The sequence below is a fragment of the Anastrepha ludens genome, chromosome X, assembly GCF_028408465.1.
Source record: "Anastrepha ludens isolate Willacy chromosome X, idAnaLude1.1, whole genome shotgun sequence".
NCBI classification, from domain to species: domain Eukaryota; kingdom Metazoa; phylum Arthropoda; class Insecta; order Diptera; family Tephritidae; genus Anastrepha; species Anastrepha ludens.
The window spans coordinates 42,310,672-42,335,938 of record NC_071503.1 but is presented as its reverse complement, the minus strand read 5'-3'; the positions used below and the strand labels follow the sequence as shown (position 1 = coordinate 42,335,938).

Sequence of the window (25,267 nt, the reverse complement as noted above, 5' to 3'; positions counted from 1 at the left end):
AGCAATTTTCATAGCCCTATGAGACACCCTGCCACCCAAAACAAAAAATGTACCTAATTGGGTACAATCGCATATTAATGTGATTTTAATATGTATGTATGTTCACCGCGAGGGGGTGGGTACATACTAATGGGCACTGCAATATTCGCCGCATAGGAGGATCGTGTCTTGGCTATGTGTGGATCGTAACCAAGTACAAGGTGTCCTGCCGTGGTGTGCGTGATATATTATTTTTTTTTTCTTTGTTCTTATTATATTTTGTCTATAATAAGAACAAAATGATAAGCAAAAAAAAATTATATGTACATATAAATATAATTTTGTATAGCATTTGCATACATTACGTGGATGATTTTAGAGAAACTAATAGTTTGCGTTACTTTACGCAAACTATTCCTGGAATGTGGAATCCGATTATAACATTCCTGTAGGGTATTTTTGTTTTTGTTTCTTAATCCCTAATTTCCTTAATGGCTGGCTTCGACCCATTTCCTTTTCACATGTGTCGACGGCGTGTGACAAACGTGAGTGAAAATTTTGAAGTGAATCGACAAGGTGTTTGTTTTGTGGTCGTTTTACAATTTTAACGAAATTAGGTAAATTGTGACTTTAAATAATTAAAAGTGCTTAACATTGTGCAAATTTTAAGACGAGATTTAGCAATTTCAGTTATATTTTCCATATAAACTCGCGAACGCAAGAAAAAAAATTGAAATGTCTGACAAACCAAAGCGTCCTCTTTCCGCATATATTTTGTGGCTCAACAATGCACGCGAGCAGATTAAGCGCGAAAATCCAGGCATTAAAGTAACCGAAGTGGCGAAAAAAGGTGGAGAGTTATGGCGTTCAATGAAGGACAAGTCGGAATGGGAAGCAAGGGCAGCTAAAGCCAAGGAAGATTATGATAAAGCGGTGAGAGAATTTGAGGCCAATGGAGGCAGCTGCCGAATTTATATTCATATAATCAGCTGGATTGAAAACACGTTTGCACAAAGTTTCAAGTCACTCACATCAAAGGTAAAACAAAAATAATATGCGTCATTTTCGATCGTTTACACATGCATTTATCGTAGGAAAAGTATTTAGTTGTAGTGAAAGTAACAAAATAGAAACTTGACATTTAATTTAATATAATAAAATTAAATAAATATTGATCAAAATGCATAGTTATAAGTAAATGTTCTGAAAAGTCGTGAAAAGAAAAAATAAAAATTAATTTTAATTGACCTAGAGAAAAATGGGGGAAAATTGTAACGCACGAATTGCATCCCGGTAGGAAAGCTCGCGCGGTTACCGACCACAACAAACTGGTGTATCCACTACATGGCTTATTTCCATATGAACACGCAAATCCGCGAGCAGACGCAGGCCTTAAATCGTAGTTTTCGCATAGTGATTTATGCGTTATCGTTTTTCAAACATTCTCCTTTATGTACAAAATAATGTGGTTTACTTTCGCAGTTTTCTCATTAAGGTTGTGCAATTTATTATGTTTTGTAATTTTAGAAAACTGGGATAAAAAATTTACAAATTGTTGTAGTTGAATGCCAAGATATAATTACAAAAATGGTTGATATGGGCTAATTTAATAATTTCACTTTTCCCTAATATGGTTTTTGTACCAGTGAAATAAAATTTATGTAAATAGCATTGTAATGTAATATTTGTATATTATATTTTACACAATATTAATGCTAATGGAACATCTGGGACCTATGTTGTGGGTGCATAAGTATAAAGCGAAATTCAATAAACTGAATATAGTCAATGAAATTAAGAAAACCTATTTGTGTTCATTTCTTAGCAACTTTAGTTTTCTACAACAAACTTCAGGTAGGGAATTACTAAAATAATGGGAAATCAAAACAGTGAATTCAAATATTCCTACAGATAATAAAATAAATTTAAAAGTTTTTGAGAATGTCGATGCAATTGCATCCTTCGTAGGTTGTAGCTTCTTAGGTTTGCTAGGGTATAACAGTGTGGTGATGTCAATCACCTTCTAATAAAGGGTGAATCGCGAAGTGAGATTTGTTTCTACTAGGTAGGTATTGGAAGATATTAAGATATTACGTTGAGGGTGTGGGTGTGGATTTTTCCGTTTCTTCTGAGTAAGGAGGGAGTAGGTCCAGTGTGATTAGTGGTCTAGTCACCTGTCCCCTTTGGGTCGTGATGTCCACGACGCGTACCTGGTTGTCGGATCCAGGATGTAATTTTACCACTCGTCCCATTCTCCATTCGTTTGGTGGTAGGTTGCCTCTTTAATGACGACAAGGTCCCCTACCTTGATGTTAGGTTTTTGATGTTTCCACTTCGTGCGTTTTTGCAATTCAATGAGGAATTCCCTTTTCCATCGTTTGCAAAAGGTTTGATGGAGGGCTTTCAATTTCTGCCACCGATTCACAATTGAGGCAGGATTCTCGCTGGTTTCTATTTCTGGCGGAGCTAAGAGATGTCCGCCAACCAGAAAGTGACCAGGTGTGAGAGGCTCTAGATCGGATGGCTCATTTGAAGAGGGACTTAAGGGTCGCGAATTGAGACAGCACTCAATTCGGCATAAGAGGGTATTAAACTCCTCGAAAGTGTATTTCAGACCAGAGGCTGTCTTTTTGAAGTGGGCTTTGAAGCTTTTCACACCTGCTTCCCACAGTCCGCCCATATGAGGGGCTGCTGCAGGTATGAAGTGCCATGTTAATGCCTGGTGGGCATATTTTGAAAGCGTGTTATTGCGTGCATCCGCAATAAACGCTTTAAATTCTGATCGTAGAGATCGTGAAGCTCCTACAAAGTTGGTACCATTGTCGGCTGCAAGAAAGGATGGGGTACTTAGGTCATTGGTGGCCCCTAAATGGATGGCTTTGGTGGCGAAACAAATAAATAGACAGACGTAGCCTTTGGAAGTGCGACATCCTCTGCCGCGGAAGCTTTTGATGTCAAATGGACCTGCGAAGTCTACACCTGTATTAGTGAAGGCACGCGAAAAGGTGGTGCGAAGAAGGATTCCCATGAGTTGAGTTTGCGATTGTTTTTTATAGATCGTGCAGATCTTGCAATTATGGATGATGGATCGGATCATATTTTTAACTCGCGGAATCCAGTACTGCGTTCGAATTAAACGCAACATCAGCTGATTTTCGCCATGCAGTGATATTTCGTGAATGAATTTGGTTATAAGGCGTGATAACCTGCTATCGTATGGAAGGATAATAGGATGACGTTCGTTATATGATAAGTTGGGGGAAGCGGCCAGACGACCGCCTGCCCTCATGATGTCATCTTTGTCGAGGAATGGGTTGAGAGCCAATATCTCACTTTTTGTGTCAACTGTTTTCTTTTGTTTCAATTTCGCGTATTCTCCACCGTAATATTGCTTTTGACTGTTTATGATTAAGCGTTGTGTCGTTGCTTTAATTTCATCAGCTGAAATTAAGCAAGACTTTGCTTGAAATGCAGTCTTCGTATTAGGATGGGTTCTTTGAGAAAATCTCATAATCTATATATATAAATGTGAAAATCTGTCCCTATGTTCGCTTATAACTCGAGAATGGCTGAACGGATTTATCTTATCTTGGTCTTGAATTATTCGTGGAGGTCTAGGGAAGGTTTAAAAGGTGAGAAAAATTCGAATAATTGCCGGGAAAATGGTCAAAACGTGGACCCGGGTAACCTTCGGATGTGTATATACAATATGGGTATCAAATGAAAGCTGTTGGTGAATGCTTTAGTTCAGAGTATTTTTCATGCCGCTCCGTGACTAGGGTCTCGAGATAGAGACCGGGTAACCTTCGGATGTGTATGTACAATATGGGTATCAAATGGAAGCTGTTGGTGAAAGCTTTAGTACAGAGTAGTTTTCATGCCGCTCCGTGACTAGGGCCTCGAGATAGAGACCAACACGTGGACCTTAGAATGTGTTTGTACAATATGGATATCAATTGGAAGCTGTTGGTGAATGCTTTAGTGCAGTGTATTTTTCATGCCGCTCCGTGACTAGGGTCCCGAGATAGAGACCAACACTTGGACCCTAGAATGTGTTTGTACAATATGGATATCAATTGAAAGCTGTTGGTGAATGCTTTAGTACAGAGTGTTTCTCATGCCGCTCCGTGACTGGGGTCTCGAGATATAGGTCAAAACGTGGGCCCGGGTAACCTTTGGTTGTGGATGTGCAATATGGGCATCAAATGAAAGCTGTCGATAAGTGCTTTAATGTGGGGTAATTTTCATACCTATTGATGAGTAGGGTCTCGAAATATATGCCAAAACGTGGACCCGCCGTGTCTTTAAACCGAATTAAACCAAACTTACACACATTGTTAAGTAGGTATTGAAGATGGTTTCCGTATAGTTTGAATACCTATTGGTAGATAGGGTCTCGAGATATAGGTCAAAACGTGGACCCGGGTAACCTTCGGACGTATATGTACAATATGGGTAGCAAATGGAAGCTGTTGATGATTTCTATAGTATAGAGTATTGTTCATACCGTTCCGTGACTAGGGCCTCGAGATAGAGACCAAAACGTGGAGCCTAGAATGTGTTTGTACAATATGGATATCAAATGGAAGCTGTTAGTGAATGCTTTAGTTCACAGTATTTTTCATGCCGCTCCGTGACTAGGGCCTCGAGATAGAGACCAAAACGTGGAGCCTAGAATGTGTTTGTACAATATGGATATCAAATTGAAGCTGTTGGTGAATGCTTTAGTTCAGAGTATTTTTCATGCCGCTCCGTGACTAGGGACTCGAGATAGAGACCAACACTTGGACCCTAGAATGTGTTTGTACAATATGGATATCAATTGGAAGCTGTTGGTGAATGCTTTAGTTCAGAGTATTTTTCATGCCGCTCCGTGACTAGGGTCTCGAGAGATAGGTCAAAACGTGGACCCGGGTAACCTTCGGATGTGTATGTACAATATGGGTATCAAATGGAAGCTGTTGGTGAAAGCTTTAGTACAGAGTAGTTTTCATGCCGCTCCGTGACTAGGGCCTCGAGATAGAGACCAAAACGTGGAGCCTAGAATGTGTTTGTACAATATGGATATCAAATGGAAGCTGTTAGTGAATGCTTTAGTTCACAGTATTTTTCATGCCGCTCCGTGACTAGGAACTCGAGATAGAGACCAACACTTGGACCCTAGAATGTGTTTGTACAATATGGATATCAATTGGAAGCTGTTGGTGAATGCTTTAGTTCAGAGTATTTTTCATGCCGCTCCGTGACTAGGGCCTCGAGATAGAGACCAACACGTGGACCCTAGAATGTGTTTGTACAATATGGATATCAATTCGAAGCTGTTGGTGAATGCTTTAGTACAGAGTAGTTTTCATGCCGCTCCGTGACTAGGGCCTCGAGATAGAGACCAAAACGTGGAGCCTAGAATGTGTTTGTACAATATGGATATCAAATGGAAGCTGTTAGTGAATGCTTTAGTTCACAGTATTTTTCATGCCGCTCCGTGACTAGGAACTCGAGATAGAGACCAACACTTGGACCCTAGAATGTGTTTGTACAATATGGATATCAATTGGAAGCTGTTGGTGAATGCTTTAGTTCAGAGTATTTTTCATGCCGCTCCGTGACTAGGGCCTCGAGATAGAGACCAACACGTGGACCCTAGAATGTGTTTGTACAATATGGATATCAATTCGAAGCTGTTGGTGAATGCTTTAGTACAGAGTATTTTTCATGCCGCTCCGTGACTAGGGTCTCGAGAGATAGGTCAAAACGTGGACCCGGGTAACCTTCGGACGTATATGTACAATATGGGTAGCAAATGGAAGCTGTTGATGATTTCTATAGTATAGAGTATTGTTCATGCCGCTCCGTGACTAGGGCCTCGAGATAGAGACCAACACGTGGACCCTAGAATGTGTTTGTACAATATGGATATCAATTCGAAGCTGTTGGTGAATGCTTTAGTACAGAGTATTTTTCATGCCGCTCCGTGACTAGGGTCTCGAGAGATAGGTCAAAACGTGGACCCGGGTAACCTTCGGACGTATATGTACAATATGGGTAGCAAATGGAAGCTGTTGATGATTTCTATAGTATAGAGTATTGTTCATACCGTTCCGTGACTAGGGCCTCGAGATAGAGACCAAAACGTGGAGCCTAGAATGTGTTTGTACAATATGGATATCAAATGGAAGCTGTTAGTGAATGCTTTAGTTCAGAGTATTTTTCATGCCGCTCCGTGACTAGGGTCTCGAGATAGAGACCGGGTAACCTTCGGATGTGTATGTACAATATGGGTATCAAATGGAAGCTGTTGGTGAAAGCTTTAGTACAGAGTAGTTTTCATGCCGCTCCGTGACTAGGGCCTCGAGATAGAGACCAACACGTGGACCCTAGAATGTGTTTGTACAATATGGATATCAATTCGAAGCTGTTGGTGAATGCTTTAGTACAGAGTATTTTTCATGCCGCTCCGTGACTAGGGTCTCGAGAGATAGGTCAAAACGTGGACCCGGGTAACCTTCGGATGTGTATGTACAATATGGGTATCAAATGGAAGCTGTTGGTGAAAGCTTTAGTACAGAGTAGTTTTCATGCCGCTCCGTGTCTAGGGCCTCGAGATAGAGACCAACCCGTGGACCCGGGTAACCTTCGGATGTGTATGTACAATATGGGTATCAAATGGAAGCTGTTGGTGAAAGCTTTAGTACAGAGTAGTTTTCATGCCGCTCCGTGACTAGGGCCTCGAGATAGAGACCAACACGTGGACCTTAGAATGTGTTTGTTCAATATGGATATCAATTGGAAGCTGTTGGTGAATGCTTTAGTTCAGAGTACTTTTCATGCCGCTCCGTGACTAGGGTCTCGATATATAGGTCAAAACGTGGACCCGGGTAACCCTCGGATGTGTATGTACAATATGGGTATCAAATGGAAGCTGTTGGTGAATGCTTTAGTTCAGAGTATTTTTCATGCCGCTCCGTGACTAGGGTCTCGAGATAGAGACCAAAACATGGAGCCTGGAATGTGTTTGTACAATATGGATATCAAATTGAAGCTGTTGGTGAATGCTTTAGTTCAGAGTATTTTTCATGCCGCTCCGTGACTAGGGCCTCGAGATAGAGACCAACACTTGGACCCTAGAATGTGTTTGTACAATATGGATATCAATTCGAAGCTGTTGGTGAATGCTTTAGTACAGAGTATTTTTCATGCCGCTCCGTGACTAGGGCCTCGAGATAGAGACCAAAACGTGGAGCCTAGAATGTGTTTGTACAATATGGATATCAATTGAAAGCTGTTGGTGAATGCTTTAGTTCAGAGTATTTTTCATGCCGCTCCGTGACTAGGGCCTCGAGATAGAGACCAACACTTGGACCCTAGAATGTGTTTGTACAATATGGATATCAATTATAAGCTGTTGGTGAATGCTTTAGTTCAGAGTATTTTTCATGCCGCTCCGTGACTAGGGTCTCGAGAGATAGGTCAAAACGTGGACCCGGGTAACCTTCGGATGTGTATGTACAATATGGGTATCAAATGGAAGCTGTTGGTGAAAGCTTTAGTACAGAGTAGTTTTCATGCCGCTCCGTGTCTAGGGCCTCGAGATAGAGACCAACCCGTGGACCCGGGTAACCTTCGGATGTGTATGTACAATATGGGTATCAAATGGAAGCTGTTGGTGAAAGCTTTAGTACAGAGTAGTTTTCATGCCGCTCCGTGACTAGGGCCTCGAGATAGAGACCAAAACGTGGACCTTAGAATGTGTTTGTTCAATATGGATATCAATTGGAAGCTGTTGGTGAATGCTTTAGTGCAGTGTATTTTTCATGCCGCTCCGTGACTAGGGTCTCGAGATATAGGTCAAAACGTGGACCCGGGTAACCTTCGGATGTGTATATACAATATGGGTATCAAATGGAAGCTGCTAGTGAATGCTTTAGTTCAGAGTATTTTTCATGCCGCTCCGTGACTAGGGTCTCGAGATAGAGACCAAAACATGGAGCCTAGAATGTGTTTGTACAATATGGATATCAAATTGAAGCTGTTGGTGAATGCTTTAGTTCAGAGTATTTTTCATGCCGCTGCGTGACTAGGGTCTCGAGATATAGGTCAAAACGTGGACTCAGGTAACCTTCGGATGTGTATGTTCAATATGGGTATCAAATGGAAGCTGTTGGTGAATGCTTTAGTTCAGAGTATTTTTCATGCCGCTCCGTGACTAGGGTCTCGAGATAGAGACCAAAACGTGGTATTGAATAAATAAATAAATAGTATGAGAATAAAGAAATAATTAATATGAAAACCATATCTTTTCTGTTCTAAACCATATCTATTCTATTTTAGTGTGCCCAGCGAAGCGGGCCGGGTTTGCTAGTATATGATAAAACTCTCAAAGCCCTTGGTAAATTGGAAAAACGGTCACGAATATCGCTGAAATTGATTGTTGTTGTTGAATATACCCTTAACTTTTTCTCTTCCATCGTTGTTTCATAGTTACATTCTGATGTCGGCCATCGTGATTTGTCTCATTGTAGGTAAGAAGGACCCTGCCACCACAAAGAATTGTGAACCAGTTCCTTGGCCGGAAGTCCTCTGCTTGGTAAGTCTGCTGGATTTGATGTCGAGTCAACATGACGCCAGTTATTGTTTCCTACCTTTTCCACTATTTTGGTTACTCGATGTGCCACAAAGGTTGACCACGAGCAGGGCGGTTTGCGAATCCATGCGAGGACGATTGTTGAATCTGTCCACGATGAACATCCAGGTGTGCTAGGCTGAGATTTTCCGTGACAGTTTCTATAATATCCGCCAATAGGACTGCACCACATAGTTCCTAACGGGGAAGGGATATCGTCTTAACAGGTGCCACTCTGGTTTTCGCGAGGAGTAGGTTGAGGTATACTTGATCCTGTTTCTTCACACACAAGTAGACAGCAGCCGCGTATGCCTTTTCCGAAGCGTCGTAGAACCCATGGATTTCGGCATTGCCTGCTGGTGAATAGTGCACCCAACGCGGTATGCGGATATTATCAATTTCCCCATAATTCTGCATAAATGTCTGCCAGCGGTCTAATGTGACCGCAGATACGGTGTCGTCCCAATCAGTGCCTTCTAACCAAATGTTTTGCATAATAATCTTGGCGGTAATTATTATTGGGGCGAGCCACCCTAATGGATCAAAAAGTTTGGCGATTGCCGAGAGGATTTCCCTTTTCGTAAGATCAACGTGGTTTTTTATTGGCTTTGTCATAAAATAAAAATGGTCGCAATGAGCATTCCATCTTATGCCAAGTGCCTTTACCGAACTAGTATCTTCGAAATCTAAAAAATCTTTATTGAGCTAATGGGCTTTTGGGATGCCCTTTAGAATTTTGTTGCAGTTGGAAGTCCATTTTCGGAATGGAAATCCAGCGGACTGCAAAACTTGCATAATTTCGTCTCTGGCTGTTATTGCGGAGTCGATGCTATGACCGCCGGCAAGAACATCGTCAACATACATGCATTTTCGAAGTATGTTTGATGCTGTTGGAAAGGAGTTTTCAACATCACCAGCTAGTTGAAGTAATGTCCTTATCGCAAGATAAGGAGCACAATTTATGCCGAAAGTAACAGTCTTTAATTCGTATAGACTAATTGGGTCTTTCGGGCAAGTGCGAAAAACTATTCGCTGATATTTAGTATGTGTATTGCTTACCATTATCTGACGGTACATCTTCTCGATATCGCTGTTGAAGACATACTTGTATAATCGCCAACGGAGGATCAGGACAGTCATATCTGCTTGCAATACCGGACCTGGATGAAGGACGTCGTTGAGGCTCATTCCATTGGCAGTCGGGCATGAGGCGTTAAATACCACGCGCACTTTGGTGGAGGTGCTCTCTTCCTTCATGACGGCATGATGAGGTAAAAAATAATGGTCAGTTGCATCTGCAGGTATGTTGGTTGTGATTTTGTCCATATGACCTAGCGTTTCATATTCTGCCACCACTCTAGTATATTCCTTTTGCAGGGACGGATTTTTCGCGAGACGCGTCTCATTCCGGAAGAATTGAGAGCAGGCGCTCTTGAGTGATGGTCCCAGCTTGATGTTTGATGGAAAATCCCGTTTGAAGGGTAAGGTGACGACATACTTTCCATCTTGGTTGCGCTTCGTGGTGGTCCGATATAACTCCTCGCAATGCACGTCATCTTCAGTCTGCCTTTCTTTTCTTGGGATGTCTTCCAATTCCCAAAAGGCAGCTAGTTGCTTGTCCAGTGTGACTTCGCTGAAAAACTGACTGGTGAACTGACTGTTTCGGCTCGACCAGTTAGTATCCACCCGAATACAGTCTCTTGGGCAAGAAGTGTACTTAGTACATTTTTCTTCAAGCCGCTTAAAATAATTTGGGGATAAATGTCTCCGCCAAGGACAAGGTCCACTGGTTCATTGACGAAGAACCTCTTATCCGCCAAAGTGAGATCTGGAAATGCTTGCCTTGTCATTGCGCTTACTAGGCAAGTTGGCAGATTTCCAGTTAATTGCGGCAAAACTAGCGCAATTGTGTTTATTTTTACAAAAGGGTCGATAGGCGACCGCAGTTGTAATGAGCACGCTTGTCTTACCTGCGCAGATATTGAATTGTTGATGCCCGAGACTTGGGCATGCAAGCGTTTAGATGGCAGGTTGATTCTACGTTTGAGGCGTTCAGTGATGAACGAACACTCAGAACCAGAATCGATCAGAGCTCGTGCTGTAAAATTAACATTATTGTGGAATATATTTACCATGGCTGTTCCTAGTAAAACCCCTTTGTCCGTATTGGAATAGCACGATTTAAAATTATGTGCTCTGCTATCCTTTGGCCTATTGGAATCGAGTCGTTTTAGGGCCTCCTTGGATGTTGAGGGCAAGTCATCAGCGGGATCTCTGCTTTCCTTAAGAGCTGCTGCTTTTGTTTGAACTGCTGTAATGTGCAGGAGCGTGTTGTGTCTTGAGTGACATGTGCTGCAGTTATACGAGCTCGTACATCTTGACACCGTATGTCCTGACGACAGGCAGTTCAAGCAACAGTTGTTGCTCTTGACGCACGCGATTCAATCGGTGACCTTCAACTTGCGGAACTTTGGGCAACTTTGCAATTTGTGGACGTCAGTGACACATAATTTGCACATATCTTTGGCGACACTTACCTGAAAGTTACCCATGCTTTTTGGTGTAGTTTCCGTGAAATGTTGTAAGCTTTGCGCCTTGGGCGCTTTGTAGGCTTTAATTCCTTTTAAGCCTGACACTGTTTCAAGTGTCTGAAACCTGTTGGAAAGGAATTTGTCCATGTCTGTCCACTTTGAAATTTCAGATTTATTTTCTATCGTTTGTTCCCAAAGCGATAGAGTACTCTCTGGCAATTTCGTGGAGCATAAATATGTGATAATTGCATCCCAGTTTGAAATGTCAATTTGGTGGTTCTGTAAGGAGGAAATGCAATTATTAATATCTCGTTGGAGTTTTTTTATCGAACTGCCACATTCAGTTTCGATTGACTGTAGGTTAAACAGGATCTTCAGCTGCGTGTTCACCAGAATCCGTTTGTTCTCGTACCTTTCGCAGAGATTTTTCCACGCCGTAGCAAACCCGTCATTAGTGAGCGGGCACTTCCTCACGATGTCTCTGGCTTCACCCTGCGTTTTTTGGTTGAGGTGGAACAGCTTTTCGACCGGGGTAAGGCGTTTATTTAAAATGTATATGGCCGTGAACATATCGCGGAATGTTAGCCAAGATACGTAGTCGCCTTTGAAAATCTCCGTATCGCACGGTGGAAGGTGAATGTTATGTTCGCGTACTGCAAGTTCTTCGCCTTCCCGGTCTGCCTTTTCCAGCCTCGCAGAGAGGTCAGCCATCGTCGACATGCCGCGCAAATATGTGTGGTAACATATTTTATTCCTTTTCTTTATCGCGGCGAGATCCTTAGGAGAAGGAGTTTCTGTTGAAAGCAAGTGGTCGTACGCTGCTTTGGCCTTTTCCCACATTGCTTTCAACTCCTCCTGTTGGATCCGGAGTGAAAATTTCGAATGTTCACTTGACGGAGTGCCATTAAAGTCGGCTTCGAATTCCGTCACGGCGTCGACTAAACGAATATAGGTATCCATATTGTAAGTATGGGATACAAAAACTTACGCGGTATTAAAAAAATGCTCCTTCGCGAAATGGAGACGAATTCACAGCGAGACCCAAGCCCAAAATGCACCACCGAGATTAAAATAACAATATATATTATGTATCTATATATATTTATTGACAAAGAGATAATATATTTATATTTATGTATGTGGTTTCGCCACCCACACAATAATCAGTGGTATGTATATACCTATGCAAAAAGTGCGCTGGGATCGATTTTAATTTACTGCGGCGTTGTTTGTGCAGTTGTGTACTCAACTTCACAGCGGGAATGTACAAGTAAAAGGAACGGAATAAGAAAAAATTGAAAAATTCCCAACAACGCGCTGTTAGATGGTTAGCTTGAAAATACCGCGCGCACTTGTATTGTCTGTTTGCGGACAGACGGAGTCGTTGACCCTTTTTGTTTTTTCTTTTTAATTAGCTTATTTCCACCAAAAAAAAAGTGTGCAATAAATCCTCGTACCTGGTTTTGCTGGAACGGATTGTTTGCTGATGGCTTGGTGCTTTTTTGGTGCTTGCTGGCTTGGTGCTTTGTTAATCTCAGCTTTGCTTGGTGCTTTTGATGCTTGCTGGTGCTTTTTGATGCTTGCTGGTGCTCTTTGATGCTTGCTGGTGCTCTTTAGCTTGCTGGTGCTCTGTTTAAATGGATCTTTTATTTTATCCGGCTCGAAGGACCATGTTCTCATCGGAGTGCGACGCAATGGGCGGTTTGAAAAATGTGGGGCCTCCACGGTCGCTCCGATGATATATTTTATAAAAAATGAAAAGCACAAAGGCGTGTCAGTATATATTCGTTAATATATATTTTGCAGTATCGTTATATATATGCATAGAAAGATGTATGTTAAGTAGTATAAGTATAAGTATAATTTATAATTTATATTACCTTTAGCTGGCTGACCCGTCCTGATGCTTCTGATTGGAAAATCGCAGTGAAAGTTATAATTAGAATTAAAGTGAAAGTAACCTCGCCGAACAACGTTTAACACGGTAAACGTTTTAACTGTTCGGCGGGGAAATGCCAGGGTTAACGGCCTTCACGTTGCAGCGACTGGAAACGGTGGTTAGCAACAGTCGGAACGGTAGGCGCAGTTACCATTAGGGTGGCTAAAAATGTATATTTAATATTAGGGTGTGGCCTAAACAGCCAGCGAGCACCACAGTTGACATAAAAAAAAAAATATACGCAGATAACCAAAGCAACTGGCATATAGAGAGATATGCCGGCGAGCAACACAAATGGCATAAAAATTAAACGCCAACAACCAAAGCAACTGGCATATAGAGAGATATGCCGGCGAGCAACACAAATGGCATAAAAATTAAACGCCAACAACCAAAGCAACTGGCATGTGGAAATATGCCGGCGAGCGACACAAATGGCATAAAAATTAAACGCCAACAACCAATGCAACTGGCATATAGAAAGATATGCCGGCGAGCAACACAAATGGCATAAAAATTAAACGCCAACAACCAAAGCAACTAGCATATAGAGAGATATGCCGGCGAGCAACACAAATGGCATAAAAATTAAACGCCAACAACCAATGCAACTGGCATATAGAAAGATATGCCGGCGAGCAACACAAATGGCATAAAAATTAAACGCCAACAACCAAAGCAACTGGCATGTGGAAATATGCCGGCGAGCGACACAAATGGCATAGAAATTAAACGCCAACAAACAAAGCAACTGGTATACTTAAATACAGGGCGAATTCACTGCACAAGCTGTTATTGTAATAGCAATTGGTTTTGACTTTGAGTTCGAAAGAAAAATAAGGAAATACGAACAAATGTCATGTTGAGGCGAGTTATAACTTAATGAATTTCGCTTAATATGTTTGCTATCAGCTGGAGTGAACTCGCCTTGTATGAGTGTGTGCAGGTGAGCTAAAAAGAAAAATAAAAAGAATGAGAGAAGATTAATTTATAATTGTAATAAACATGTGTTAGCTGCTACTAGGAAAGGAGTATTCTTTGGATGAAATAATTGACATGTGCCAGGTGTATGAGCAGATCAAAACCCAATCAGAAACTATGGTATTGCCTTCGCAACCAGAAAGCATTAAAAAAATTACTAAGGTGGTCCCAGATAAGAAAACGGATGCAGAATGTAGCAGGTGTGGTCGACAAGGGCATACGAATGACAGCGTTGGGTGTCCAGCCAAAAAAGTTAAATGTAACAAATGTAATTTTGTAGGCCATTTTGCTAGAATGTGCAAGACAAGGGCTCACAAACGGAAACAAAATGATGAAAACGGCAATAATGTAAAGAGGAAAAGAAATGACGCAACCAAAATCCACTTCGTTGCCGAGGAATGTAAACCGCATTGCGATCATAGCAGACTTCATGAATTTGATTGTTTTAAACTATCAGATGACACCATTGGAAGGTCGAATGAACTTATAGATTCTTTCGTTGGTGGTCAGGAAATTTCGATGTTAATAGACTCTGGCTCGCGGTTCAATTTACTCACGGAAAAGGATTGGAATTATTTGTGTAATAAAAATGCAACAATATGGAATATCCGGGGCGAATCAGATGTACAATTTCGGGCGTACGCAGGAAGCGACCTGCTGAAAGTAAAACTGGTATTCGAGTATGTTATTGGTACCGATTTAAACTCAAATACGATTTCTTCATTCTATGTTATTGAGAGTGGTAGACAAACATTGCTAGGTAGAGATACGGCTATAAAACTAAAGGTTTTAAGGCTAGGCATAGAGGTAAATGCTGTTAACAATGTGGTTCCTATTCCGAAAGTAAAAGGAATACAGATATCGTTGACCAACGATGAGTCGGTGAAACCAGGCAGAAAAACGCCCTTAACTACCTAGATGATATTATTGTATTTGGTGAAACAGAGACCGAGCTCGAGATAAACTTAAAAGGGGTCTTAAAAGTTTTTGGGGAATTTAACATAGAGCTTAATAATTCTAAATGTATCTGGAAAGCACAAAAATTGAAATTTTTGGGACACGTCTTATCGGCTCAAGGTATCGACCCGGACCCGGAGAAAGTTGAAGCAGTTGTAAATTTTCGCGCGCCCTCTAGTAAGGAGGAGGTCAGAAGTTTCTTAGGTCTGGCAACGTACCTTGGGAAATTTCTGCCAGACTTGGCTGACACCACTGAGCCACTGAGGAACCTGGTGAAAAAGGACGTAAAATTTGTTTGGGGTCCACAACAAGATAGCGCGTTTGAAAAGTTAAAGCATAGCCTTGCAAAAATCCCGACATTGTCATATTTTGATCCGAAGAGACGTACTCAGGTAATAGCTGATGCAAGCCCAGTGGCGTTAGGAGCAATTCTCCTGAAATTTCAAAATGAGTCATCTCAAGTAATTTCATTTGCCAGTAAGTCGCTCTCTGAAGTGGAACGCCGATATTCGCAGACTGAGAAAGAAAGCTTAGCTTTGGTCTGGTCAGTTGAGAGGTTTTATTATTACCTGGCAGGCATAGACTTCGAACTCGTTACCGACCACAAGCCGCTGGAGGCAATTTTCAAAACTATATCGAGGCCCCCAGCAAGAATAGAGCGCTGGGTTCTCCGGTTGCAATCGTTTAAATTTAAAATAGTTTACCGCCCGGGAAAATACAATATTGCTGACACATTTTCGAGACTATAAGTAAGGAAACTTTCGAACACATTCGATCAATACGGAGAACAGAGTAATTGTGCCATTATCGAAAAATCGGTTCCGCGAGCCCTCACAATTTTGGAGATATGTGAAAGTAATTCATCAGATCCTGAACTATTGGAAGCAATAAGCAATGTCAAGGAAGATACCTGGGGAGGTGAGTCTATAAATAAGTTTTTTTCCTTATCGGTTGGAATTTTGCAGTTGGAGATGTCATTGAGGGCTTGCGTTCTTGAACTAGCTCATGAGGGTCACCCCGGGGAGACAGTGAAGAAGAGAAGAGTTCGGTCCAAAGTTTGGTGGCCTCTAATCGACCGAGATGTTGAAAAATTCGTCAAGAATTATCGTAGTTGTTTGCTAGTATCAAGACCCAACAATGCAGCTCCAATGAACAGGCGCGCCTTGCCAGAGGGGCCATGGTTGGCAGTCGCAATGGATTTGCTAGGCCCTCTACCAAATCATAAGTATATTTTCGTTGTCATTGACTACTATTCGCGATATTATGAAGTAAAATTTCTGAAAAGAATAACTTCGACAGCCATAATAAATTTGCACAACAAAGAAAAAGGGAGGAGGAAAGGGGATGAGGACCGTGGAGCTAAAGAAAGTGGAATTTCGGTTGGAGACAAGGTGCTGGTACGTAATGCCGTACTTTCAAACAAGTTATCGACGACTTTTAATCCACAAGAATTCGAGGTTATCAAACGAACAGGAATTGATGTTGTAGTGCGTGGAGGTGGTAAAGAGTTAAGGCGAAACGTGAGCCATTTAAAGAAGCTACCTGAACCGGACACGACAGGAGTTGGTAAAGATGCAGCAGAGCAGGAGGCTAATCCACCGTTGAAGATGACTCTGGAAAATATAGGAGGGATGTGGAGATCTGGCAACGCAGTTGGCTCTGGGGAAAACGCGGCTGGCTCTGACAGCAACGAAAGAAGGCAGGAAGACAGAATTTGTAGTTGAAAATATAAATATGTTCTCCCCGAGAATTTACTTGTACATTCATAAATTTGTTGTCAAATAAATATTCAAAGTGTAAGAGTGAGTCGTTACAGTCCTTAAGGTGGTAAGTTGAAATGTGTAAATTATGTGAATCATGCATTTGAACGAACGAATCCCGACTAATGCAAACAAGCTACTGATTGAAGTCAAACCGATCGATGCACCATGCATTCAACCAACGAGAGCTGCAATATAATGTTGATACATTGCAGTAGTTCGTTCGAAATAATGTGCCGTTGCAGCAAGAACAAGTATACGAAACATTAATGCAAGAAGTGGACAATAATACTGGTGGTCTATTCTTCCTGGACGCACCTGGAGGAACAGGGAAAACATTTGTCATTGATTTTGGCCACTATTCGATCAAGATGTGACATAGCTTTGGAGTTAGCATCATCTGGAATTGCGGCGATTCTTCTATGTAGATGGCGGTCGTACTGCACATTCTGCGCTTAAGTTGCCACTCAATTTAAACACAATTGATACTCCTACATGCAATATTTCCCGATGCAGTGCAATGGGAAAATTGTTGATGCAATGCAAGCTCATTTTTTGGAATGAGTGCACAATGGCACATAAAAAATAACTTGAAGCACTTAACTTTACACTGAAGGATTTTCGGTGAAATAACAACATTTTTGGCGGCTTGATGATATTTTTGGCAGGCGATTTCAGGTAGACGTTGTCAGTAATTCCCCGTGGAACGCCCGCAGATGAATTGAATGCTTGCCTGAAGGCATCACCTTTGTGGAATAACGTGAAAACATTATCGCTAACCACTATTATGAGAGTTAAAATTGAAAATGATCAAAGTGCTGCACAATTTTCCAAACAATTGCTAGCTGTTGGAAATGGAAAAGTTCCAGTTGATGCGACAGCTGGAATAATTACTCTTACCAACGACTTTTGCCGATTTGTAGGCTCTCAATTAGCTCTTATTGAAAATGTTTTCCCAAACATTAGTGAGAATTATCAAAATTATGTTTGGTTAAGTCAACGAGCAATTCTCGCCGCAAAGAATAATGATGTACACGCACTGAATTTTACCATTCAATCAAAAATCGGTGGCGATTTGGTGACATACAAATCCGTTGATTCCATAACAAATCCCGATAATGTAGTAAATTAACCAACGGAGTCTTTGAACTCTCTGGAGTTACCAGGATTTCCAACACATAACTTGCAACTCAAAGTAGGTTCAGTTATTATGATATTGCGTAATTTGAATCTACCGCGTCTTTGCAACGGTACTCGACTTGCGGTGAAAATACTTATGCCGAATTTGATTGAGGCAACCTTTATTAACGGAAAGTTCGCAGGTGGAAATGAATGTATTCCTCGAATACCAATGATTCCGACTGATCTTCCATTTGACTTCAAACGATTGCAATTTCCGGTTCGCCTGGCGTTCGCAATGACAATCAATAAGTCGCAAAGCCAATCGCTTTGTGTTTGCGGGATAAATTTAGAAAATCATTATTTTTCACATGGGCAGCTATACGTTGCGTGCTCACGAAAAACCATCCGCTTTGTTTGGTTTAACGTCAGACCAAAGAACAAAAAATGTGATTTACCAAAGAGCACTTCAATGAAACGGATAATTTGCGGACACGTATAACGCTTCGATTCTGTATTTACTTAGGATTCACTTTCATTTTTTACTTAGAGAAGTTCAACTAAATTACACTTCATTTTTGTAATCGAAATGAATTCATTACTGTTCTGAAGTGAAATAAAATTTTTCCTTTTCAAATATAAAACAAAAGAAATATTTTTTTCTTCATCTTTTAATCCCCAAACGAAATGTTTTTGTATAAAAAACGAAGCCATCTGGTGGCGACACGGAGTTCGCCGGGTGTGCTAGTATATACATATGTATACATATATATAATTGGCTCATACACCCTTCTTGGGGGTTTGGCCGCTATCCTCCTCCTACTTGTGGCGTGCGTCTTGATATTGTTTCACAAATGGAGGGACCTACAGTTTTAATCCGACTACGAACAGCAGATATTTTTTTATGAGGAGATTTTTCAATCAGCGATTCCCGTTAACTAAATGGTACCAAAGAGTACTGCCTTATTATAGCCTTAGACGTCAAAATTGTATTTAACTTTGCAAACTGGGCGAAAATCTTAGACGCCCTAGAGCGAATTGGGCTCTCCACGTACCTGAGGAGAATACTGCGTAATTACTTTGATGGCCGAATTCTATGGTACAGTACATCAAAGGGACGAAGTTGAAGGTTGAAGTAAGCTTGATCCCAGCGGGTCAGGGGTTAGAATTTGCCCGAGGTGGGGTATGCCTGTCGTAAAAGGGGACTAAAATCTAAGGTGACCAGTTCCTGAGCCGTATGGCAGCTGAACTGGTAGTGTCGTCGGGTACAAGGTCTGACCGAGGACTTAATCTCGGTACCACGAGGAACAGAAGCCTTCAGAGTTCGCCCTAGCCCGAAGCGTCAGAAACAGAGAGCGCGGTATAAGATTCGGCGCGGCGATTCGGCGCCTTCTTCAATAAAAAATAAATAAACGTTCCCTTCACCATGTACGAGCATGGTGAATAATAGAAAAATCCAGGAGCGACTGACTCATAGTAGGCGGTTACCTGGTCAGCGTCTGTTCTCCATGTTAGGAGCGGCTGTTTTTTCGATGATGTGGAGTGACTTGCGAGCCATCAGGATTGATTTTGATAAGATCCTGATTACGGCATACTGGAGTTGAAGCAGATTGCGATTGGGCTGAGGTAGTGGATCTCTGAGATCTGAGTAAGTGGAGTGGAATCCAACTGAAACGACTCCCAGAAGGGTTCGCTCCTTCTCCGTCCTACTAAAACTTTGCAAGTCCAATGCCTGTTGCCATTGGTCGCCACGTAGGTTGGGTGGAGATGGTTCTATAAGTTCCGGTCTGAAGCCTGGCTCTGAACACTGTACCTCATAAAGGGCAGTCTCACCCTTCCCCTGGCCCCCCCAAAACTCAAAGATAACCATGGGACTTACGGAAACTACGTATACATTCTGTTCAAAAAATACCGACAATTGTTCATTTTAAAAGTGCACGTTATACATATATCTAATTTTTTTCTCAAATTTTGGTACATCTGTCCTCTTTAGTGTCAGAGTTTGAGCGTGATCTGTCGATTATCTTGTTTTGTCATTCAATTATATCAGTCAACCGCAGATGTGCTCGGCGATTTTTACTATGGATAAAAATATCGATAAAAAAATGTGTCTTAAATTTTATGTTTTGAACGAAATTTCTTGTGCTGAATCATTGAAAATGTTTCAGAAAGCCTATGGCGAGTGTGCTTTATCAAACACACGAGTTTACGAGTGGTATACGGCTTTTGCAGAGAGCCGAGAAGTCGTGGAAGATTTGCCTCGATCTGCTCGCCCATCAACGTCTTCAACGGATGAAAACATCGACAAAGTCAAAGAAACGGTGCTGGAAAGCCATCATTTAAGTTTGAGGGAGGTAGCTTTGCAACATTTTACACCCTCAATTGGGCATGAGACGCGCGGCTGCTCGACTTGTTCCAAGAGAGTTGAATTTCTTTAAAACAAATTCATCGGAGGAAGATGGCTGAAGACATGCTTGAGCAAGAGAATTCCCAACGTTTATCCAGCGCATCATAACAGGTGATGAGACCTGGGTATATGAGTTTGATATGCAAACTTCTCAACAGTCGGCTGAATGGACCACGTGAACCACGTCAAAGTCGGTCAAAAGTGAAAGACATGCTACTCAATTTCTTTGATTATCATCATGTTGTGCACTCGGAACTCATTCGAAATGGTTCTGCGGTAAATAAAGAATATTATTTGAAAGTTATGCGACGTTTGAGAGAGAATGTGCGTAGGGAACGGCCCAATTTATGGAAAGAAAACTCACAAGACTCATATTGTGAAAACTTTTTTGATCAAAAACTCGACAAATATCATCAAACAACCACTGTATTCGCCGGATTTTGCCCCCTGTGACTTTTTTCTTTTCCCAAAATTTAAATTGACACTCCGCGGACGCCGCTTTGAGTCGATAAAGGTCATTAAGGAGAACTCTCTGAAGGAGCTGAAAAGGATCTCTTCAAACGCGTTTAAAATTAAAAGGTGTTTTGATGACGGTATATGTGTACTTCTGGTATATGTGTGTTGCTTCGAATGAAGCCTATTCTGAAGGTGACAAAAAAATGTTGATGATTAAACAATTATTTGACGGTTTATTGAACAATTCCTCGTACTTTTTTGACAGAATGTACTAGCGGAGATAGCGGTGATGAGTTGGGACGGATTAAGCATGGACACAAAAATAAATCTTGCAATTAAAAACGAAGAAATAATAACAGGAAGTGCCTTGGAAGCTTTTAGGAGAGGCTCGGTTATTCGGAAATCCCCGGTGGAGGCACAATCGACGCAATCTTTTAACAGCTACAGCTGAGGAAATGTAAGGGACGCCTCAAGTGCAACCACAGCTATGCAGCAAGCCGTTGGCAAAGTGCATCGCCAGAGAGCTATTAATTGTCGAAGACATACCTTCCCAAAGCAGCGGGATAACGCCAACAACAAGGCGCGTAGGAGGCTCAAATGGAGCAAACAACAAAGAGAAGGAAACACCAGTGGGTATATTCAACGGAAAACCCGCTGGAGAAGGAAAAAGTGCAACTGAAAAGGAGAAATACTATAAGATAAAATGATGAGTCTAGGAGAAGCTATTGACTCTCTTCTGGAGTACTACAAAGGCCGTCACAATGTGCACCATGAAATCAAAGAGATCGGTTCACTTATAAAAAAGAGGCACACCGAAATTATTATGGTGATGAAAGAATATGAAAAACAACAGACAACTCCAAAAGAGAATACGCGGAAAACGTCAAGCGCGAGATTTGCAAGAAAAGAACGCTTCGGTAAAAAGGACGAAAACAGAAACAGAAAGCAAAAAATTGTTTGCGAGGTCGACGATTCAACAGACAAAACCAATACAGACAGGAAATAAAGACCAAAATGCCAGCTGGATGGTTGTCATATCAAGAAAAGAAGCCGCCCAAATCAATGAGGACAAGACTTGATGCAATAATCAAATCTAGGTATGAGAATGCATGTTGCGGGCATTCTGCGCAAAGTAAAAGCATCGGACTCTCGGAGAAGATGTAAAAACAAACCAGTTTCAAATAAACAACAAATTTGTGTATTTTTCCTAGAATAAAATTTTTAATAACTTTAATTGTGTTTCAAGATACAACTTATCGCGTGAAACATTAGTGGTTGTGTCAATAATTTTGTCCGTGTGTGTATGTACATATCGATATTCACACATTAACACCGTGATTACCATACGCTTGCACCGCGTAATTGTATTGTAAAATATGTGACCGTATTTTGACTAATATCAATGTTTTAACTTTTAGCGATGATGGTTGTTACAGGAGCACATATGTATATGTATGTTTCAAAATCGATATATTAAAGAATTTTTACGCAAAACATACAACATTGCATACAACATGCAGATTTTGGACCTCTCCTGGTTATCTATGCTCTTATATGTTACTAAATTTTCTTGCAGGGTTCTATGTAACTCCGTGGAGAGAAAATTAGTAAACCGTACCTAACTTTGTTTTTCTTCAAAAAATATGAAGAAGCCAATAGCCATTGTACAAAATTACAAGTACAGAATCAGAATCGTGTTTTATTTTAAACATATGAATATACAGGAAATAGCAGAAAAAAAGAACAGCAGTAGCCCAAGGTCATTAGTATTGAGTAAACTAGAATTAATTATAATATTTGCTGGATGTTATGTCTAAAATGATGATAATGTGTATAATATATAATATACGCATAAGTATATTTACTATATATTAAATTAAATGAGCTATCCTACTTAGTAGAAGAAAGCTAGAAAATAGCAAAGCGTTTTTCGATTGCATGTTGTATTTACTAGAAGTTGTGGTGAGAGAGTTGTTCCAAAAATCCTTCGCCTCCTATTGGTAAAATGGGTGCATTCATCTAGGACAGTGGTCGCCAACCCGTCGATCGCGAGCTACCGGTAGCTCGCAAAGGCAATTCTGGTAGCTCGCGCTGCTCACGTTGCAAAAAATTCAGAAGTCTGTAAATCATACCAGCATTAGCAAATTTCAGAAATTTTCATAATAAATAGGTAAACAGCGGCAACACTGCGGTAAGCGATTTCGCGCCGACAATCACGACGCGAAGTCGCTTCTCCGTTCTAGGATCGGCTGGAACCGATTAGCGTGTACGAGAATTTTTTGGCTTTATATATACGCAATGCACGTCGACATTGCGCTCAGTTTAATACTGAACGGCATTATCAACGTTCTGCGTGCAGCGGTTGGGTTAGAGTTCGAAACATTATGGCAAGCAGTACTAAGAAGGCGAAGACATACCATTTCCATTCGGAATGGGAAGAACAATACTTCTTCACTGAAGTTAAAGGCAAAAGTGTTTGTTTGTTATGTAATACATCTGTGTCAGTTCCTAAAAAAGGAAATATTGAGAGGCATCATAAAACTGTACATTCGAAAATTGAGAAGGCATTCCCGTTAAATTCTGCCACCAGAAAAGAAAAACTGAAACATTTAAAAATACAGTTAATTGGACAACAGTCAATAATTTGGAAACAATCGACAAAAATAAGGCTGCAACTGAAGCATCTTATCGTGTTTCCCAGATAATTGCACAAAAGAAAAAACCTTATGAAGACGGGGAAATCATAAAACAAGCATTTTTGGAAGCTGCAGATTCTTTATTCGCCAACGTTAGAAATAAAGACGAAATAGTGTCTGCTATAAAATCTATGCAACTTTCTGCTAATACAGTGATGAGGCGAGTAGAAGTAATGAGCAATGATATTTTTTTACAGTTAAGAAGTGACTTAGATAACTGTATTTATTTTTCACTGCAACTGGATGAATCAACAGATGTAGTTGACACCTCACAAATGGCCATATTTGTCAGGATGACTTTTAGTGATTTTACAATTAAAGAAGATCTTTTGAAGTTTATTCCACTCAAAGGACATACTACTGGGCTAGAGCTGTTTTCTCATTTAAAAAATCTCATCTCTTCTGAGAAAATTCCAATATCAGAAATGGTAGGCCTGACAAATGACGGTGCTCCAGCTATGGTGGGTTGTGATAAGGGGCTCGTGGCGCTATGTCATAAGGATGAAAGTTTTCCACAATTTCTTAGTTACCACTGTATTATACATCAGCAAGCATTATGTGGAAATTTTCTAAACTTGAACAACGTTATGAAACTGGTGGTGAAAATTGTGAACAAGATTAGAGCTCAAGCGTTACAAAGAAGATTATTTAAAACCTTGGCTGATGAAATTTACTGTCACTACGGAGAGCTACTTCTTCACTCTGAAGTGCGATGGTTAAGCAGAGGACGAGCGCTCAAACGTTTCAATGATGTCCTGCCTGCTATACTCCGACTTTTCAAAAAACGCGATGAACCGATTCCTGAACTGGAAAATTCGACTTGGCTCAGAGATTTTGGTTTTCTTGTGGACATTACAGAGAAATTAAATGAGCTTAACTTGCAGCTTCAAGACAGGGATAAAGAATTAGCGGAAATGATTTCTGATATAAATGCATTTATTATGACAGTAAATATCATATCGAAATAGTTTCTAACTTGAAGGAAAATTTCAAAAATCGTTTCAAGGATTTCAGCAAAATTGCTTTAGTGACGCAATTTGTTGTTTCACTCTTCATGGACATTGATATACAACAGTTTGCAACTTGTGTTATGAACAACTTTGGCGAAGACATTGCTGTGACAGAAATGGAACTGATTGCTTTTCAAAGTGACTTGACTTTAAAATCTTTAGGTTCAAATACAAAATGTATATGGACTTTAATAAGTAAAGATAAGTATTCAGTTTTATGTCGTGTTGCGTTGAAAGTGAAAGCGTTATTCAGTTCAACTTATTTGTGTGAATCTTCTTTTTCCAATATGAAATTTATTAAAAATAAATACCGCAATCGGCTTACAGATATACATTTGGATAACTGTATTCGAATGACTGCATCAAATTATACTGCAAATATTAAAAAACTTATCGATGAGTCAGAATGTCAACCTTCTCATTAAATATGCTCTGTTTATCTGCCCATATTTTATTTATATAATAATGTACTATTACTGTTTTGTTGTTTTTTTAAGTCGCTTGTGATTTGCGATTGATAGGTGTGAACATGGATGTAGATATGCTTAAGTATAAGCACTATAAGTCATAAGTTTATTATATATAGAACGTATATTAGTAAAATAAATACATGTATTGTATGTCGAATATAACTGTGTATTTATTTATTTATGTTGGCTTGTGCAAGTAGCTGGCTGTTTATTTCAAAATCTTGAAAGTAGCTCAACACATTGAAAAGGTTGGCGACCACTGATCTAGGATATATTTTACTGATATTCTAGACGACAAATGCAGCAGGATGCATCTCCAGAACCTAACAGGTAACCGTGAAT

General features: G+C 40.6%; 1 protein-coding gene across 2 annotated transcripts; it reads left to right on the top strand.

Annotated features, from left to right (window-relative positions):
• Positions 1–505: 505 nt before the first annotated feature.
• Positions 506–25,267, top strand: LOC128869211 (high mobility group protein D-like). Of its 2 annotated transcripts, XM_054111740.1 has the most exons (3): positions 506–596; positions 661–1,017; positions 1,232–1,755. In XM_054111740.1, the coding sequence occupies exons 2-3, from the start codon at positions 715–717 to the stop codon at positions 1,274–1,276; spliced, it is 348 nt and encodes a 115-aa protein (XP_053967715.1). In that variant the 5' UTR covers positions 506–596; positions 661–714; the 3' UTR covers positions 1,277–1,755. The 2 variants fall into 2 exon arrangements, with proteins under 2 accessions (XP_053967715.1, XP_053967716.1); XM_054111741.1 differs by lacking the exon at positions 1,232–1,755 and adding an exon at positions 25,217–25,267 and having other exon boundaries at positions 510–1,017.